Genomic DNA, 20001 nt, shown 5'->3' with positions numbered 1-20001 from the left:
GGAAGAATTATATGACTGTGATGACAGAATAGTCTAAATGGAAGGAATGTAATAGTACTGAGTGGAAGGTCATTCATTTAAATACTAATAACAGGAATGTCTGCAGTAAGCTGAGAACTCATTAACTGGAGATGACAGAAAAAGATCTGGTTACATTAGTTGTTCAGGGGATAACTATAAGCCATCAAAATGATGGCACTGCATAAAGGAGATAAATATGATCTTAGTATCCATCATGAGACTGATTTCCAAGAGACATGAGGAAATATTGAGTGTGGGATTCACTGGGCATGAAACGCTTTGAATGCAATAGGCAAAAAAAGGTGTCCACCCTTCAGAAAAAAATAATTCAAAGCAGAAAAGGTACAGAGAGGCTCTTGTTAGAACATGACATTGCATGGGAAGGCTGTCTGAAGAACCACGGCCTGTCCCATTAGCAAAGCAAAGTCTCAAGGGAGCTATGTTCACCCCCAGTAGTCACCCAGGGGGGACATTAAACAGTATGTCTTAAAGGAACACAAAACAAAATAAAATTTGTCCACAAGTGGAAATAAAAGATAAGCTTTTTGACAATAATTTGCAATCAGTCAACTTTTTAAACATATTCCAAATAAAAACATTGGGGATGTGAAACCTAATTGATTTTAGACAGAGCATTATTGGTTCATGAACTAGATTATGTAATGATATGTTAAATGAACTCAATGTCCCGGAAATGCTTTTTAGTCCAGACTGGGCATTACCATTTTCAGCAGAATTCTCAAATTAAGAAAATTCTAGCTTTGGAAAAGGGTTGGACTGTTATTTTCTAGCTGTGCAACACTGACTGTGATACAACCATGATCCTTACAGACTTGAATTTTACAGAAGGACAAACATATTGTGCAAAGATTAGCCAAAATTGAAAAATACTTGAATAATATGTGATCATGCAAGTGAAAACTGTTGTGACATAGACCTGTTCAGGGACTAGAAGTCAATTGGCATAGACAACCTGTATTGATATATTTTATTGCTGCATTCAAAATCCTTCTCTTGGAAAATATAGAAATGCTAAGTCTTCCTTAAAATTACATTATATTTACCAACAGCTATCATGATATAAGATTTGGAATACCACATAATTCCATTTCATAATGCAATGTCTTTCACTTAATGTTTTCCTTTATAAAAGCCCCCCAAGCTTGGTATTAGAGACTGCAAAATGTGATCAAAGCTGTCCATTGCTAGTCATCCATGCTGTTAATAACCTTTAGTATTTGCTACACGATCCTGCCTGCACAGCAGTTCAGACCCAAGTATTGAGCACAGCAATCTTCTCTTGGTGAGACCTCCATAGGACATCCCTTGGACACTGTCAGCAAGCACAAGTCACAGGCCCCTGTGAGGTGTATTCACTCAGGTAGTCCAGCTGAAGTTTGCTTTTATAATTACTCTAAGCTTGAAAGTTGAGTATCTTTCAGGACTGAGCCCCATGAATGGAAATTCTCATGTTCCGGTCTTTGCGCACAGGCGTTGAAGATCCCATGACACTTTATACAAAAGGAAGTGTGTTAACCCCAGTGTCCTTGCCAAATGCTAACTTTGTTAATTACAGCCTGCTTTCTTCAATGCTCCTTGCAGTTTTAATTAGAAATTCTATTATTCTCTTCCTGTACTACATTGTCACTGGTTATTCCTAGTTAACCATTTGCTGTGCTAAAGATTGTTGATCTTTTATCCAAAGCTGGCTGTGTTTCAGAAGTGGGAAAGATGGCCTATTATATTCTGCTGTTTTTAATATTTCTGTTCTCATTCCTTATGAGCCACTTGCATTTAAGTTCCTTGAAACATATACATAAATATAAGTATCATGAATACAAGTTTGGGAAATTATGTGACTTACAAGGGCTTCTCAGAACAACACAGGTATGAACCAATATGACACCTGCAAGATAAGTAATTTGCTGGTACCTAGGAATTTTCATACCCAAAAGTCTATGTTTCCACATCTAAATTGAAAACAACAACATGGTTCTGATGTGGTGGAATCAGCTGGGTTTTTAAAGCATTTTGGGATTCATCAAGTTTCACAGTGCTGTAGAATTGTAAGATCATCATTGTACACATATGGTATGATTGTGCCACTTTAAGTGATTTGTACCTTTAGTAACATTGTGTTGAATTTTTGTAAAATTATGTGTGTGTATATACATATATATATATATACACACACACACACTCATACTTACCTTTTAATGTAGGCCTGGAAGCTATTTGAAGCCTGAGTACTGCAAAAACTTTCCCTGCTTAAATGACACTATAAGCAATAAATTGCATTACGATGTATGGAATTTTGGTACACATCCAAACAGCTGGATACATTTTGACTCACAATTTCTATAACATATTGTGCTATGTATTTTGATTTTATAATTTGAAAATTAGGTGCTTACAGATGTCTTCACTTCTAAAAGAACTTCCTGTTTTGTCAGACAAAAAGCACATTTCCTCTTATTGTATCAGCCAATTTCTACTATAAGATTGCTCAGTGTTCAGTAACATTAGCAAAGAAATTGCTTGGAATTTTCTATACTTAATATATCAATGCAGAACAAATTCAGGGAGACAGTTTCAACAAAATACTTTGACACTTTTTTTGACTGTATATTATAAAATCTCTGGTAATCAGAAAAATTATTAATTTTAAAGGAAGTCTTTCTTATGTGATTTTTAAATGAAGTGTTTATTTGGAGATTTTCACATTAGGAGCCCAGTGAGATTTCCTGAGAAGGTACACATTGGAGGCCTGCAACATTGTCCCCAAACTTTCTTCAGAGTCAAGAATAAGAGACAGAGATCATTCAGTTCATTTGGACACACTCAGATGTCCAAAACCAGTCACATTAATCACTTTCTATTTCTTCTCCTGATCCTGAATCCTGACACTGAGAATTATTCCTTGCACACTAATTCATAGCAGATTTTTTGTGCTAAGTACGAATGAGTGTGTCAAAGGGAGACCACCAGTGGCCATATCCACAAAGCCACTTGTCTGTCATCGTGGCCATTGCAAAACAATTCAGATTTCTACTAAATTCACAGAAGAAAGAGACAGTTGATAGTGCAATTGGCATTAACTTTCCATAGCATTTCTTGTCACCTGTGCCAAGATGACAAGCCTGTAGTTTGTCCATCTTCCTTCTGGCCCACCTTGTAGATGGGCATCACGTTTACTCCAATAACTGTGACCTCCTCAGTTAGTCAGGACTTGTGGTGAATGACTCGAGATGGCTCAGTGAGCTCTTCTGCCAGCTCCCTCAGGGCCCTCAGGTGAATTCTAGACTTTAGAAATTTAACTAGACTTTAGAAATTTAACTGTCTTTCAAGGATAAATTTGAATTTCTGTCTGAAAATTAGAATTAATCAATTAAGCATCTCATGTTTGTATCAAGCTGTGGTTTACATGCCTGTTTTTTTCATTAATGGCATTGATAATCTACTAAATTGAAGACTGCCACCAGTGTCATGCAAATTATTGAACTTATATACACACCTGTGTGAACTATGTAAAGAATGAGAGATGTGTATTTCTCATTTGTTAGATTATTTATTAATTATATTGTTTTCAGAGGTTACTATTTCCTAGCATTTCACAAAAACAGTAGCCTAAGTCATATAACAGCCTTGCCAAAGTCCACTGGAATCTGGACGTGCAGGAGTCACATTGACTCAATTTTTTATGTCCTTCTGTTTTCATATCATTTGAATAAACCAAATTCATTTACATGAATGTAGGAAGTTATTAAATATGATGAGAGCTAATATGAGTTCTCTCTTGTAATGTCTTTGTTCCTATCACTGGAACAAAGAAAATGCACAGGTAAAACTGCAGTGACTTCTGTAACACTTGTCAGTGTACCCCTCAAATGAAACAAAGGTACCTAACGTGAGAATGCTCTTAGCATTCAAATCCTGCATCTTAAACATAGCTTGTTCTGAGTAATACTCATCTGAATTCCAAACATTCTTTAAAAAAGTATTTTCATTGAGAGATCAAATGTATAAGCAGATTTTTAAAACTGATTTGGTGTTGTGCTTTGTAATGGTATTCAAGAATTTTCAGTTTTCCTAAGTAATAGAGCTCTTGTTTAAAAATCAGCATGTTACTTATATTTGTTCAATAAGAATTCTGATTGCTTCATTTCACAATATGTAATAGAACTGTGAGACTTTATCTCAAAGTAGATTCTCAGATTATCTAGTAAAGTTATTAGTTAATTTAACAAAATCATTATTTAAAAATAAAGCTAGATTAAAATTCCAGTTTTAACGTAAAATATAGGCAGCACTGCCATGGAAAAACTTCACACTGTGCGTGTAATTGGGAAAATTGTCTCCGTTCAAAGTAACTTGTGATGAAGCTCACAGTCTCTACAAAAAGAGAAATTACAAGAGTGATTCCCAGAAGACCGATGGTTGGTGTTTTGATGACCTGCCTGGAAAATTCCAGGTTGTTTCAGGATCCATAGCTGATGGGCAAATCTGTAAAAACACATTTTCCTATCTATGAAAAACAATTTTCTTAAATAACTCCTAATTTCCTTTCATGCTTTACTGTCTCAAGTCAGTGTTTGTATCCACATATTTTTCACCCACTTTTTAGTCCCTTTGGGGTTTTTTGGTGTTTTTCTTTTGCTTACTTTTGGATTTTTTTCTCTTGGCCATGTGGACCCAAAATCAGTTTCTAAATCCTTCAGTGCTGACCACAAAAAAGCCCCAAATATGTCAGTACAAATTTTATATGCATGATTAAAAAAGCCAAAAAAGTTTTTCTTTTACTGCAAAGGATCCATGCTGAAATATTGGTCATAGAGTCACAGGAACTGAGCAAAGCCTGAACTGCTCTTCAGTAAACTTTTGCATATTTTACAGTTATTTCATATGTGTAAAGTTATTCAAATAAAAGTAATTGTACAATTACCTGAAATCCACATACTTTAGCCTTACATTTCCTAGTGTTCATTCTATGGGCTTATTTAAATAATATTATATTATATTTTTAAAGTGAATAAGGATACTGGTACACATGATTATACATGTTAAAACCATTAGGTTATCAGGTCTATCATGACAACAATACAGTTCCTTTCCTCAAAGTATATTCTCTGATGTACTGTCCACTCTAATTTTAACTATTACATATACCTACATCCCTGAATATATTGCTGGACCAGGTCTTCTATGAGGTACCAATTCAGAGTTTAGAGTTGTGGTTAAAAAAATCATACTGGAGCGTATGGTCAAAATTAGCATGGTAAAGTTGATTTTCAACCTAATGGATATTTGAAATGCAGACATGGCAACACTGGATTTAGAAAATACAATTTGGAAGCAACTGTAGATCTCAAGCCCACACTGTAGATCTGAAGCCAACACAAATGGCACCTGTAGAAAAATGGCAGACAGTGACTCTTTGCTTTCAATTATAGTTAATATTGTGTAACAGGAATCCTTCCCTTAAGATACATGTACATATACTCCCTCCAAAGAAAACCAGATTCATATCCAAAGATATTTTCTCCTTGCATGCATCGGTTTTTTAAAAAACTATTTTAAGTCTTTTACTTATTTTAATTTTTTTTTCCTTATTCTTCTTTCCTTTCCTACCCCTCAAGCTATCTAGCAGCATTTTGGATATATATAACAGTGACCAGGGAATGGCACCAGCTAATATGGGTCTCACAAATACTTCTTGCCCAGCTAATCTACCAGTAAAAAGGGAGCTCACAGGTAAAAACTCTGAGATTTTAGTATATAAATGCATAAGCAAATGGCGTGTGTCTTAAAAGTTGAATCTTTTCCATGAAAAAAGATATCCATAATTAAATTCCTGAGAATTTTCAGTCTCTGGTTTCATTTAAGGAAAAGAACAAAGATAAATGAGAAATGTTTTCTTTCTCTTTTTCTCTTTAGAAATTCAGAAACTCTCTATTTACTCCTGTTTTTATGAACATTGTGCTTCTAAAAAAATCTTAGTATTTTAGAAAACAGTATATTCTTCCACATGTTGGCTTCTGACCAACAATATAAATCATTATCATCCATTAAATTTGTTCCAGGGTAGAACAAATAGGTCTTTTAAAACTTTACAATAAGGCTATTCAAGGTAAAGCTATATTAGTGGATCACAAACTTTAAAAGTTACATTCAATTAATCCAAAGAATGCTAAAAATCATGTACAGTTTGTTAATGTCACTCAGAGGAAACAGTGAGTTTATTCAATATCTTACAAATCTGATTAACTCTTGCATTATGGGATATAGAAAATCCATATTCACCTTAGTGTATTGTAAGTTTTATCCTGATGTAAAATACAGGAAATTGGAGAAAAATACCCCTCCGTAGCATTCCTATATTCTTATATTTTAAAAAAGTACCATAAAAATGTTAAGCAACCTGCCAGACTTGCATAAAATTTAGTACTGGTAGAATAAAGATTGTCTATGATCTGTTTTAATAATAAAAAAGTAATGCTGTAAAAGGACTGGAAATCTGGTCTCTGTGACAAGAGGCCATTTTCAGAAGATGAAAGAAGTACTGGAATTGCATTTTAAGGACTATTTTAATAAATGTTACTTTCTGTCAGAAGCAGATACAAGAGCAATGGCAAAGGAGAGACAAAAAAAGGATAACCACAACCTCAGTAAGTATATGTTCATCTTCCATCTCATTACATGGAATGTATGGAAAATGCAAAATCATGATACATTAGCTACCACATCTCTGCTCTTCTTCTAGACCAGCCTCTCAGCAGGCCAACTCAGACTGCAAAAACAGCTGACCATAAAGTTTTCTTTCTTGAAATTAATTTGTCTCTGACTTTTGTCTTTCAAAATACTTTGCATATTGCAATTAATTTATTTCCATAAAATCTTCTGCTATTATTTTTTCACTGTAACACACTTTACTTGATGTTTTCTCTAAGAACTACAGTGCAAAGCAGAAAAGAAAGGAGGCAGGTTATGAGAAAAACAGCACTGAAAATCCAGACTTCACACCTTATTTACTGAAGTGCCAAAGCAAGAGACTGTATCTCTTTATGGGTAATGGGGTAGGAAAAAAAAATTGCATCAGATAACTTCTAAGTGGTTGCTAACCTCTTAAGGTTAGATGGACAACAGTGCAGATATGTGCAAATGATTGGCATGTTGGTTTTAGAGAAACAGTCTTAGAAAAGTAGAATTCATAGTTCAGTGTCTAAATACTAGAATTACAAAAATAGAAAATATTTTAGTATATATAGAATAGGAAAAAGAATGCCATCAGTTTCATTACTGGGAGATTGCCTATAAAATTACACAATTAATTTTCCCCTCTAAAGCATAATTTGAAACAAAAAGGCTGCAGGATTCTTTTTGGAAAGTGTTGAATAAAGCTGTTAGAATTTTCAAGTTCTCCTTTCCCATTCTTCCAACAGAAATAGTATGGGAGTTGGATTCAATGATCCTTATGAATCACTTCCAACTTGAAATATTCTATGATTCTATGAATTTAAACCTCAATTAGTAATTAGTTAATAGCCACTATTTATATCTTTATTATCTTACTTCTGTCTTGTTTCTCTGGCTATTTGATATCCACTAATCAAAGAGGGATTTATGGCTTTACTTGTATGAAATTCCATACCCGAAATTATACATCCACTGGCACAATGTGCTAGCAATCACTGTGGACAATATTCTGCTACTTAGAATTTCCAGAAGGCATCCTTATATCTGTCTGTAATTATTTTTTGTGGGTTACAGGCAGGCCATGAAGATTTTCAGACGTGTTGCTAGCATATAATCTCTGAAATGCCAGTGCAGCCTCTCTCTGTCTTGTTAGGGCAGAAATGGGAGTTTTGCTGGACTAGGAAAGGGGTTGGGTAGGAGTTACCTGGAGCTACAAGGGGAAAGAGAGGCTCATCACAGATACATCAGGGATGCCATGGCTTGCTGTTGCCTCCACCGTTTGCTTTGGGTTATCACAGTCCCTCCTGACCCCAGAAGAAACGTCTGAGATCTTTCCCTCACCACTGGCAGCCAAACTGAAGGGCACTGCAGACAGGCAGCATCTCTTTTGGCTGGGCTCCAGGTGTACACTGCAGAGCCCAAAGGCTCTCTGGACATAGCTCTGCTGTCTAAAGGCTTGGACATAATCGTGCAGTGAATATAAAGGCTTCATCGGTGTGATTTACTCTTTTAAAGGGGATCAGGTTTCTTAGTGATGGTCTGAAAAATCAGTTTGTGAAAGCTGATTGGAATGATACAAACTTTCAGTTTTCTGGTTGAATTAAGGCCTCCATTTCACAGAAATGTTCTGGTACATTCTTATAACGAGTAATAAAGGTTCTGAAAAAAAGTTCCTTTCAAAGAGTGTATATTGAATGAAACCATGAAAAGGGAGTTTGATTTAAGAAGTGGAGCCCCTTCACGCAACAGACAGAGTTTAAAACATTGCCTAATGTTTCTTAACTTTGGGTTTTTTTGCTTCCAAACAAAGAATGTCATATTACAATCCTGTGCATGCAGTTTGAAACATAATTTTCTAATTTGGCTTATATATAGCTTGATTGTTCAAATATGGCTGATAACTCAGGATATCTCTGGAAAGGTTACAGATGCACATCAGGAAAGTTCTATTGCAACATCTTTCCAAGCTTAAAAATCTCCCCTTCTAACTCATTGACATAACCACTGGAAGTTTCTTTTCAGGAAAAAAAAATGCAAAAATATAAAGAAAAAGGAATTCTGCAAGTGTTCACTCGTAAAGATATTTTTTCATTGCCTTGTTTTATAGCTAATGTGTAGTTGACTACCTTTTGATGAATATCTTAGAGTTTTTTACAGTGTAAATATTAATTAAACAACAACTAATATGCCATAGGACAGTATAGTAAAAGCAAATTCTTCAATTTTGTTTGCCATGCAATTATTTTGCCAACAAAACAGAAATATATCTTTTAAATTTTCCAGTTTCTCTCTGTTTTTGTACACTGGGCTCTCCTACGAGATCCAGCACATTCATTGCAATTTGATACAAGGGCTCACTGAGCAGTACACTCAGGAGGATTATAACCCTGTCTTCTGAATATGTGAATCAACACCAAGAAAACTGAGATGCTTTAATTTGTTAAGTGAAATTCCTGTTTCTATAGAAAGCAAGACAAGATAATGCATCCCCCCAAGGTAGAGTACTTTATCAGAGTAAATAATAACACTCAGGTTGTTCCTGGAGCTTGAGCCTGCTAGGGAGGAAATAACTGACTGCTGCACAAACCGAGGAGCCTCACGCAGACAGAAAGCAAACCATTTTATATACAGGAAGAAAAGGACTAAAAGTGATCCAGGTGGTGGGGCTGAGACTGAAAGTGACGTGCTCATATGAGTATGAGAAGATTGAAGTCAGCCTTGGAAGACCCACTAGGATGCCCTTGGCTGAACGCTTATAACTTACCTCTACTGGGCTGTTTGTATTTATATTCAAAATTTGGCCATTAGACTTTAAGTGTACATCTCCAAACATGGTGTTTTTTTTCATTTTCTCTATTTTTTAAAAATGATCATAAATATTTTTTGTGCTGTCCATCGCCAAAGAAAAGATGTACAGGGCGAAGTGGTTTTGGGACATAATCTTACTCTGTTTTAGTGAGTGGATACAGCTGTAGTTATGTACTCTCTGTGGGTTTAAATGCTGGTAATTGTAAATAAGGGATAATGAAGCTGTTACCTTGTGATTTGTAACAGGAGTTCTGCCAAAATATCAATTGCTGGGTGAATTGTCTTGTATCCCTGTTGGAGTCACCACCAAGACTCCACTAAGCTGAAATCTCTGTTCTGTGGGAGCATGGTGGAGAGAGAATATATACACATCAGGAAAAACAAAATGTTAGATCACATTTAGACAATATGTGACTATTTCATTCTCTAGAAATTGAATTCTAAATGGAGGAAAACCCTGTAGTTCAGGTAAGATACAGATGGTACTAATGATAGAGTTTGTCCTGAGAGTAAGGCAGAGACAGATAGGAGCTCATGTTGGGACTGCTATTTGAGGAAGATTTTTTTCTATATATTGACTAACATGTTTTTAACTAATTAAAATGTTTTATGTGTAATTTCTCCAAAAATATTTCAGTCTAAAAATAGTAAATGTTTCTTTTTAACAGTTGAGAGAAGAAGAAGGTATAATATTAATTACCGAATCAAGGAGCTTGGCACACTCATCCCCAAGTCTAATGATCCGTGAGTTCAACTGTCTTTGCTATAATAATGTTTATAGTATTAATACAGGAGAAAAGAGACAGTTGTGAATATTGGCTATAGGGTTGAGAAATGGGATACAAAATCTTCTATACCAGGTCACTGGCTCAGATCAGGCTGTTGAAATAACAAACCTTTGACAGATTTTTTGTGCCTGTTGAAAAACTTATGTGAAAGCATAATAATATGAAAGCAATTTCAGGGTGTTTAAGAGAAACTGCCACTTAAAGGGAAAACAAACAAACAAACAAACAAAGCTAACCAACAGAAAGTCCATCTCTCTGTCCCTGAGCACAGTTGTGTGGTATCTCAGGGGAAGGAAGTAGTGGTCCTTTCAGCTCTTGCCATGGCCCTCTAGTGGGATAACACAAAATTTATGTTGCCACTGTCTGCCCTCAGACTAAGAGAAAAAAAGAATCAATTTAAGAGTCTGTAGACTGAGCATTTTTCAAAAGTTCTCAACTCATTGCAGGGAAAGCACCAGTCCTAAAATGCAAGGATAAAAGTAATAATTGCTATAATTGCTATAATAATATCATTTTATACTAATGCATATACTTACAGAAACACAAAATGCATATTTCTTGAACTATATGTGCATTCCCTTAAAGCTTATATTTGTCATCAGCGGAAAAAAAGCTGCCTTGGAGAAAAGCCCATTGCAGGATTAACAATAACAATTCAGAGTGATTTTTAATGCAGAACTTTAGCCTTAGATTTCTCTTGTCACTCAGGGAAGACTTAAGACAATGCAGCAGCATGATTGTAACTTGCATAAAATTGATTATACAGATTTTGTCTTTGTAATTTGCATGTCAATACAGATGTGCATGATACTCCAAATGAAAACATCTATTGATATTTCAGCTTTTTTAACCTTAAGACTAAGAAACTTTTGATTACATTAAGGATTTCTGCAACAATACAAAGCTGTGTGAGGCTTACACAAGTAGAAGGTTGGCTTTATTTGAAGTGAAGCCACCAGAGAGAAAGTTAACATACTGCATCCATTTTAGAGAATTCACAAACTCAGAGCCTTCTGTAGCATCCACCAAAGACTGGATAAATGGGCATGGTTTTTGTTATTAATATGGAATTAGGTGTTAAAACTGAATTAAAAAACACCTTAAGTACCTAAAGTTTTGGACATGTGATCCATTGCAAGCAGAAATTGATAGAAGTGTTTTAATTTTGCTGGTGCATCTTTCTGTATTCAATACCATTTGGGCAAGTAATTGAAAGATTTCTCAGAAAAACAGTGGATGGCACTGTTGGTTTGCAGCTATAAAGCAAAAATAGAAACTGGAAATGCTGCAATTAGAGATGGGCATGGGGTACAAATTGCAGTTGCACTTTTTGATTGCCTATAAAGGTGTTTCACCTACATGTTTTGGTGTGGATTCAGGTTGACTTTGTGAACTTAATCAAAACATTAATACCTAGAGTAATCATTTAAGCTTTTCTTAAAATGATTTACCTGGACCTGCAGTTTTGCTTCAGTAAGTGGATGATGGACTTCACCCTCAGTTTTTGGTGTTTCTGCCTGATGAAAAAGTTTCAGGTATAGACTCTGAAATCATTGCCTTATCTTGTTTTAGTTTGCAAACCCATGACTGAGTTCAGCAGTGTGACCAGACCCACAGTGGTTTATGTTTACAAAGGCACAAGGTGAACTTCAGTATCTCACATTCTGAAGGCTGCTGTCTTCAAAAGGCTGATAATCAGTACTCCTTTGGAAAGTAGGCCTACTGAAAAGCTTTTAAGTTGGTGCTAAGAAAAAAAAAGACATCAAAACCTGCAGGGCTTTTGAAAAACCAGTTTGCAACACAATTTTGCTATAGCTTAGTGCAAGGATAAATTAATTCAAAGAAATGTAAGTAGTGGTTTTGGTTTTCTTTTTTTTTGTATTTGTATTTTTAGGCAGAAATATATTCATTTGAACATATAAACAAAACATTAATATTTTTTATTGGCTGAGCAGATCAACATTATTATTACCTTTTGGTATGGTCTTGTTTTGCCAAATCATAACTCAGCATCCTTATTCTCTCTTTCAGTTCTTGCTTTTTACTTCATAACACCTTACTGTGCCCCCAGTCTGCCCCCTCTGCTTTGAAAGAAAGAGATTTATCATGGCTTACCATACTTTATCTGTAACATTTTATCACTCATAGCATTTTTGCCTCATATTGATTTCAGAAGATTCTTCTTAAAGTGGAAACTTAGTTGTAAAAGGAGAAAGCTTACTGATGCTTAGACTAATGACAGGGAAGAAAATCAGCCTCTGCATTGAAGAGCAAACACTACTATAACTAAGCCATTGTGGTTAGCATGCCTGTCCCAGATGGCTTGCTTCAAGAAGATTACATTCAGAATCAGAAACAGAAAAGGACATTTTTTATGCCATTTGGAAACCTTTTGTGATTTATATTTCTTAGAAGTGCTGTGTGGGGTTTTTATTTCACTTTTGTTTTGTTGGTTATGTAGTGAGCTTGTTTGGCTCCTGCAGAGCTTCTGCAGGGACTTTCTTTTGACTGGATTAAACCCCTATTCTTTTCACTTTTTTCTTTTTTTCTTAATTTAATGATGAAAAGTGTGGATTACATTACATAAATGAATGGGTGTTTTAAGTTCACTTCATCAGCATTAGAAAATGAAGATAAGTGTAAGTTACAAAGAACTATGACTCTTTTGTTTAACTTTCAATGCTTAGATATCCAAGTGCTAGATGATTCAGAAATGCAAATTGGTTTTAAAGAACAAAATTCAAAAATAGAATTTAAAAATGCCAGAAATACTCAGCCATATTTTGCTGAAAAACTCATAACCTGCTCCTTTTAATTATACCTGCCTTTCTATTTGTGTTCAGCCTTCCAGAATCCACCTTTTAGGTGGTTAACAGGATTCCTTATTGTGATTGGAGTCTGGCAATGCCTACACAAGAACAGTTTAATGGTAGTTGGACTTAAATTCCCAGAAAGCTAAATGAGAAAAAAGAATTCTATTAATGTTTCAGAGCTGGAATGTTAAGAGAACTGCTGAGGATTTGGGCAGAAGCAGTGGGCTGCTCTCACTCTTCCCTTTCTGCTCTCCGCACGAACCAGTGCCTGACCTCTGTGCTGCCTCTGGACAGACCCTCTGGCAGCCAGCACAGACACATTCCTTGCAGAGGAAAGCTTGTGTACACTCATGCTGTTATAAAGTGGAAATTTGCTGCCTCATTCAGAATAAAACACTTTGCAATTGTGCAAGTCCTCAAAACAAGTACAAAGTCCTTCCAAGCACTTCTTTGAGAAAATTTCTTTAGTTTAAAGCTAATTTCTCAGAAACAGGGAGAGAAATGTTCTGCAAACAGTTTCAGCTTTGCAAATGTATTTGTTATCAGTAACTGGCCTGTGTCTGGCAAACTCTGTACCTATCACACTCTCTCAAACACTGCTTTTACTAATTAGTTCTAATCTTAGATGGCCACGTGCTCCCATCCTCCCTACAGGAGCTCAACTTCTGTAAACTAGTGAAGCTCCTTTGCCTGCAACAAAGTTTAAATAATGGAATGAGCTGAAGATCAGTCTCTTTTCCATGTTCTGTTTATCCAATATAGGAAACTCTGCTTGGTGAGAGTTACATGTTTTGTTCTGGGCATTTGAGATTTGTAGAGAGATTCAGATGATAAAGAGGAGACAGGATTCAGAGACTAATGAAACATAATGTGTTTTTTACTTTTTTAAAAATTTTCCATAAAAATCTTATTATTTTTGATTGGCCTCTGTTAATTAAACTCTCTGACATATCTGTGGATTGCTAGAAACTTCAAATTACCACACGGACACACAGGAAGAAAGAAGCAATCCTCCTTTACATCATTTCTCATGACCAGACTGGCAAAACATCTTACTGCTCTCAAATGACTTGGCTTGAATATAAAATTTCCCATGTATTTCAGAATTTACTGGATGGTGCCACACATGCATTTAATAAAAATCATGATTAAGAAAAAGAAAAAAGCCAAAAAAGCAACAACAGAAAAACACTGAATACCAAAAAAATCCAGACCAAAGCAAATTAATAGAACTGAAAGGCCAAAATGAAGAAAAGAATTCCTGCCATATCTGAAGATCAGTAGATCTATAGCTAAGTTTTTAGAATCAAAACAGTTAGGAATGCAAGTATTTTGTCTGTTTTCATACAGAAACTTCCAACTAAATTAGTAACAACTGCTAGTGATTCCTCAATTTTTAAGGGTTCTAAAAATGTCTTTGTAGGGCTTTTCATTTCAGTTTTAATCTCTAAGTGCAATCAACAAATCTCTAAAAAGCAAAAACTACGATTTCCTAGTGACATTTTTATAACTTTTCAGGTAGTTTTATTTACACCCAATTTAGAATTCATTGTTTTCAGAGAAATAACAGAAACCAAATAACTGATCAGAGAAATTCTGAATTCCTCTAATGCACTTCTTGTGCTTTGAGTTAATCAATTTTCAAATGTTGAGCTGCTTTTTCTTCCCCTCATAGATGAATCTGCTTGCCTGCCTGGTCTGTAGAGCTAGATGCACTTCAGACTATTGGTATGCAGGAATCTCACCTTTACCAGCCCAAATTTGCCTCCATCCTCACCAGTTGCATTGTTGCTCTGCCAGCCCTGCACATCAGCACAGAGCCTCTGCTGCTCTGCAGCACTGTCCTGTGGCTGCTGTCCCTGGGCTGCAAGGAGTGAAGAGTGCCTGTGATGCAGAATCAGCACACACACCTCCAGGATGTTCCTTAGGTCCTGGTAAAGAGAGACACAGAGTGAAATACATGTTGACTTCTAAGGTGATCAGCTGTTCCTTTGCTATGTTGCCTTCGAACACTGGAAGATTCAATATTCTTCATTTAAGAAGAATAGGTTCAATAGGTTCAATATTCTTCATTTAACCAGTGTTTGTACATATGAGAAGTGATGTAGAACCATATGTGGGGTACACACACATGCACAGGCACATACACATGTGTACACCAGTTAAAGAACAGTGTCTTAAATAACAATAGTACCTCTGCTTTTTATCCTAACTCTCCATTAGAGTTTTGCCTCTCAGATCTGTAAATATTACCACAAGAGATATCTATCCATATGTATCTCATGCAAAAGCTGACCAGGTCCATCTCTCTGGCAGTTTGAATCCAGGCATTAATCTTTCAGTGAAGATTTATTCAAAACTATGAAAAAAATTGCCAAAGAAATAAAAACTAAAACTATCAAGGAAACATGAACTAAAAATAAGCCATATCACAAGATGATATTAAGTGTAACATGAATTAATTTAATCCAAAAATGTTCCAAAAACAGTAATGAACATATGACTTATTCATATGTCAATCAGAAAAATCAACCAAAAATAATTTTGTCTGATTTTGAATTCATTGTTTTTTTTCATGAAAACACTATGATATATTTTCTAAATGTGTGGTATATTCATTTTTTTCTGCTGCTGTTAAATTTCCTCAATTATTTCCATTTTTCCAGCTAGGGGTTTATTTCTAATTTCATAGTACTATATCTTTAGGTTTGGACCATCAGTTCAAACCTGTCTTAGTTTTGTTTTTAGCACTTATTAGAGACTAACCTCCTTGTCAAGGCAGGTTGTGTTTCTCCATTTAGCATATATAGCTCATATCTGAGATGGGAGTGGAGAATCCCTGTCTGAAAAGTTCTTGTCCTGCTAACTTTATTTATTTTATGTAGCTTCTTTATTCATGAGTGGTCTGGCATAGACAGACAGACCCTTTACTGCCTTTCAAACTCCACTGTAATTTAGTCATAAACAGAGACTTCTCAGTATTTTTACCTAACTTTCTAAAACAGTGTGGTGGAAATGAAACTGTGACATGGTGATGGCAGTGAAAGATTGTCCAGAAAATATGCACACTAAAAGCTTCCTTAACCTGTACAGTTTAACCTAGGTAAGCCATTTGAGAGGAGAATGCCCTCTCCTAGGAGGGTGCCTGTGGGATGCTGGCAAGAAATTCTGTCCTCTCACCTGCTCAAGAGGGACAGGGACAGGAAGGAGAAGGCAGAGGCACTGCCAAGAGATGATTCAGCCATCATGGCAGAGATGTGTGCTGCCCTTGGCTCCCAGTCCCACCTCTGCTCTAGCCTTTTTGACTAGGCAATCATATCTAAATCAGAATACATACCCAAGACAGTAGGGTTGTAGACAACAATTATTTTCTCTCTGACCTCCTCAGCCTTTAATCCCAAAAGCTGTGCATTTCTGGCCTGCAGCACTGAGAGGAGGCCAGGTCCCTGTGTTCAGGAGCCTCACAGTTTGTGTGTTGTCCAGAGATAACTGACATTTGAATTTGAGCACTCTTGGATCAAAAAAAAAAATGTTACTCCCAAATCTTTAGGAAATTACCTGAATTCTGCGGCATGGTTAAACACTGTGATGCTTTATTACAACTAATTTTGCATTTGCTTCTAAGTGTTTTAAAGTTATCAGCCCCATAAAGTTTTGTCCATGGTAAAGCCTCTGGAAAATCTGGGTGGTCTGGGTCCCTAAATCCTGTACCTGCCTGGCTTTTGCACTATACCTTGAGGAGATAAATCACTGCAGAAATCTCTAAAGGTGCTCAGCCTCATAAGGGGAAGTGGAGGGGCAGGCACTGATCTCTTCACTCTCGTGACCGGTTATGGGAATCAAGGAAGTGACATGAGGCTGAGTCAGGGGAGGTTTAGGTTGGAAATCAGGAAAAGGTGGGTAGCTGAGCACTGGGAACAGGCTCTCCAGGCAAGTGGTTATAGCTCCATGCCTTGCAGAGTTCAAGAAGTGTTTGGAAATGCTCTCAGGCTCATGGTGTGACTTGGGGTGTCCTGTGTAAGGCCAGGAGTTGGACTCACTAATTCTGATGGGTGCTTTCCAACCCAGGATATTCTATGATTCTATGAATAAGGAAGGTGATAATAGCTGGGCATATTTTTTTCCTCCATAAATGACAGCATGTAAATATATGTCTTTAGAAGAGGTATTAAAAAATGCTTGTCCTTCCCAACATCAGATTCCTACTTGCTCTTAAAACAGCTTTGTGTTGGTTTGGGACCAGAAGCTTGACCAACTTTCTGCTCAGCCTAAGCAACTTGCAGTGAAATAGTTTGGATAAAGCCCATTTAACTTCCTGTTTAATGCAGTGAACCCATCCTGTATCATAAAATACTGAAATTTATTAGAAATTAAAAATTTTTAGCAGAATTCATTATTGTTCCAAGACCTTACTTAAAGGAATGTATGATTGATAAATGGATACATGAAAGTCTTGTACAGTTTAATTTGAACAAGTGTTCTGTTGCTAGTGAGGCTGCTTGTAAGCTGGAAGTCAAACCATGATTTCCTGAATGATGCACAGGATTAATCTAATTGTTTTGCAAAGCTTTTATTTTGAGTTGAGGTCTGCATGTAGCTGTAGATTTTAACTTGTTTTTTAAATTGTTTCAAGATTTTTGAACATGATTTTTGTCATTCCCTAGTCATTATGGTTATGAAAGTGTGATTTTTCTGGTCTGTCATCAATGAGGAGCGGCATTCAGCACAGATCATTTTTTTCTCTACAAACATAAAAGCAACCTCATTAGTAAGTCAGGTAAAAGAAATAGTATATTCAAAATGATCTTTAAAAATTTAGGCTTAAGTCCTCAGTAATGTATATTTCCTAGTTCATTAATGCAGAAATACTGCACATAGATTTTAATCTCGGAGTTAATAATAAAAGCAATTTTCACTAAAAATATAAAAACTGTAATGGTAGAATCATGATATTGCATTTAGCTCTCCCACAAAAAGTCACTTTATTACTTTCTTTTGACACTTATTTTCATTCTGGGATTAATTTTACTATATAAGGGCTTCTTAACTATTCTATTAAAATTTCCATTCAGAAGCAATAATATCTAAGAGTGAATAATAGTCATGTAAATCATTATTTCATATTAATGTAAAAGATTTTGTAAGTTCTTATGAATTCTGCTGACATGCACAATTGTGAAAAGGTTATCTCTACATTCTGCAGTGATATGCGCTGGAACAAAGGAACTATTTTAAAAGCATCGGTGGAGTACATCAAGTGGCTACAAAAAGAACAACAGAGAGCCAGAGAATTAGAACACAGGCAGAAGAAATTAGAGCATGCTAACAGAAGACTTCTGCTCCGAATTCAGGTTTGTATAAGCGTTGCCATGAACTACAAAGCTTTCTCAGTACTTGTCCCCCATTAAATTTTGTTAATCTATATAATTTTTCCTCAAATTACGTTTATTAAAAATAAATTGACTTTGCCTTTTTATTTCTGTGTATATTAGGGAGGGTGCATTCTTTAGATTTCTAGGAAATTTCTTTGATAATTATACTTTGCATAAAGTAACTAGTGGAAAAGTATTAAAGTATTTGTACAAACAGTTTCACGTGTTAGAAACAAAGACAAAAAAAAAAAAAAAAAAAAAGGAATTAAGCATATTTCTGCAGCCAAAAGTCAAAAATCAATACTGGTCACAAAGTTCCCTTCAGTATTTTAATTTTCCCTTTCAAAGTATTTAATGCATTAGGCTCCCCAGTAAAAGACTATCTTATGTTATGTCTGCTTTTGACACTAAGAGGTAGAATATAGCCCTTCATGTCTTAAAAAGCAATATTCTAACACAGACACACACCTATGGAAATGGGATGGGTAGATAGGTAGATATAAAACTGATCATCTTACATATGTTGATTTACTTATATATATGTATAATATTAGCATTATCAACCAAAGAATCTTCTTTTTCTCTGGATAACAGTTTTATAATGAACTATCAAGTAGCAAAATTTTTCTGCTACCTTCATTGGATTCAGTATGCAATGGTTTTAGAGAGGCTGTCTACCTCTTCTGCTCCCATAGAATAGTTGCTTAATGACAAAAAGGAATATAAAAACACTTGACAAATTTTCTTCAATAAAAATTTTATTAAAATCTAATCTCACCACTGGGCAACAGGTATAATAAATTTTCATGCATGATGAATGATTTGTATACTTTCTGCAATTGTTCTGAAGGGACTGTTTTCTCTTTTAAAATTGTTGTCTAATTATTTTTGTTTGAAATGTTAGGAACTGGAGATCCAGGCACGTGCACACGGCCTTCCGGTCATGTCTTCGCTCAGTGCTGTCGACTTAGCAGCACAAGTCATCAAGCAGCAGTCTTACCCAGAGGAGAACTCTGTAGACTATTCTCAACAAATGCCTCTGGTACATGGACAAAATTCTGATGTCTGCGATGGATCTACAGCCTTTTCTGATCCCCTTTCTCACTTCACGGATTTGTCCTTCAGCGCAGCTTTGAAAGAGGAACAGCGGCTAGAGGAGATTTTATTGGACGACACAGTGTCGCCATTTGGAACAGACCCACTCTTGTCCTCCACATCTCCAGCTGCATCAAAAGAGAGCAGCAGGAGAAGCAGCTTCAGCACAGATGATGGAGATGATTTATAAAAGCAGAAAGGGTCTCATACTTCTCTAAACGTTTGTTGAAAGACTTAGTTAAACGAAAGCGTGGTGTTTGCTCTTATTTTAAATACCTACAAGGAGAGACAGTGTAAGAATCAATTACTACATGACAAGGATTTCAATCAGCCCTTACTTCGCAGGAAAATAAGATGGACATGAACCCATATCACTCTGCCCCAGATTCACCCTCTGTTCACAGCCAACAT

The 20001-nt window shown here is 35.8% G+C and overlaps 1 protein-coding gene across 1 annotated transcript in view; it reads left to right on the top strand.

Annotated features, from left to right (window-relative positions):
* The window catches only part of TFEC (transcription factor EC), an 86388-nt gene extending 66608 nt beyond the window's left edge, over positions 1 to 19780 (top strand). Inside the window, exons 4-8 of the mRNA XM_058022869.1 lie at positions 5658 to 5772; positions 6630 to 6686; positions 10191 to 10266; positions 18327 to 18474; positions 19400 to 19780. Of these exons, the coding sequence (XP_057878852.1) occupies positions 5658 to 5772; positions 6630 to 6686; positions 10191 to 10266; positions 18327 to 18474; positions 19400 to 19780 (777 nt within the window). The remainder of the gene's footprint in view (positions 1 to 5657; positions 5773 to 6629; positions 6687 to 10190; positions 10267 to 18326; positions 18475 to 19399) is intronic.
* The last annotated feature ends 221 nt before the right edge of the window (positions 19781 to 20001 follow it).

The sequence above is a fragment of the Melospiza georgiana genome, chromosome 4, assembly GCF_028018845.1.
Source record: "Melospiza georgiana isolate bMelGeo1 chromosome 4, bMelGeo1.pri, whole genome shotgun sequence".
NCBI lineage: Eukaryota > Metazoa > Chordata > Aves > Passeriformes > Passerellidae > Melospiza > Melospiza georgiana.
This window is presented reverse-complemented; position numbering and strand designations above follow the sequence as displayed.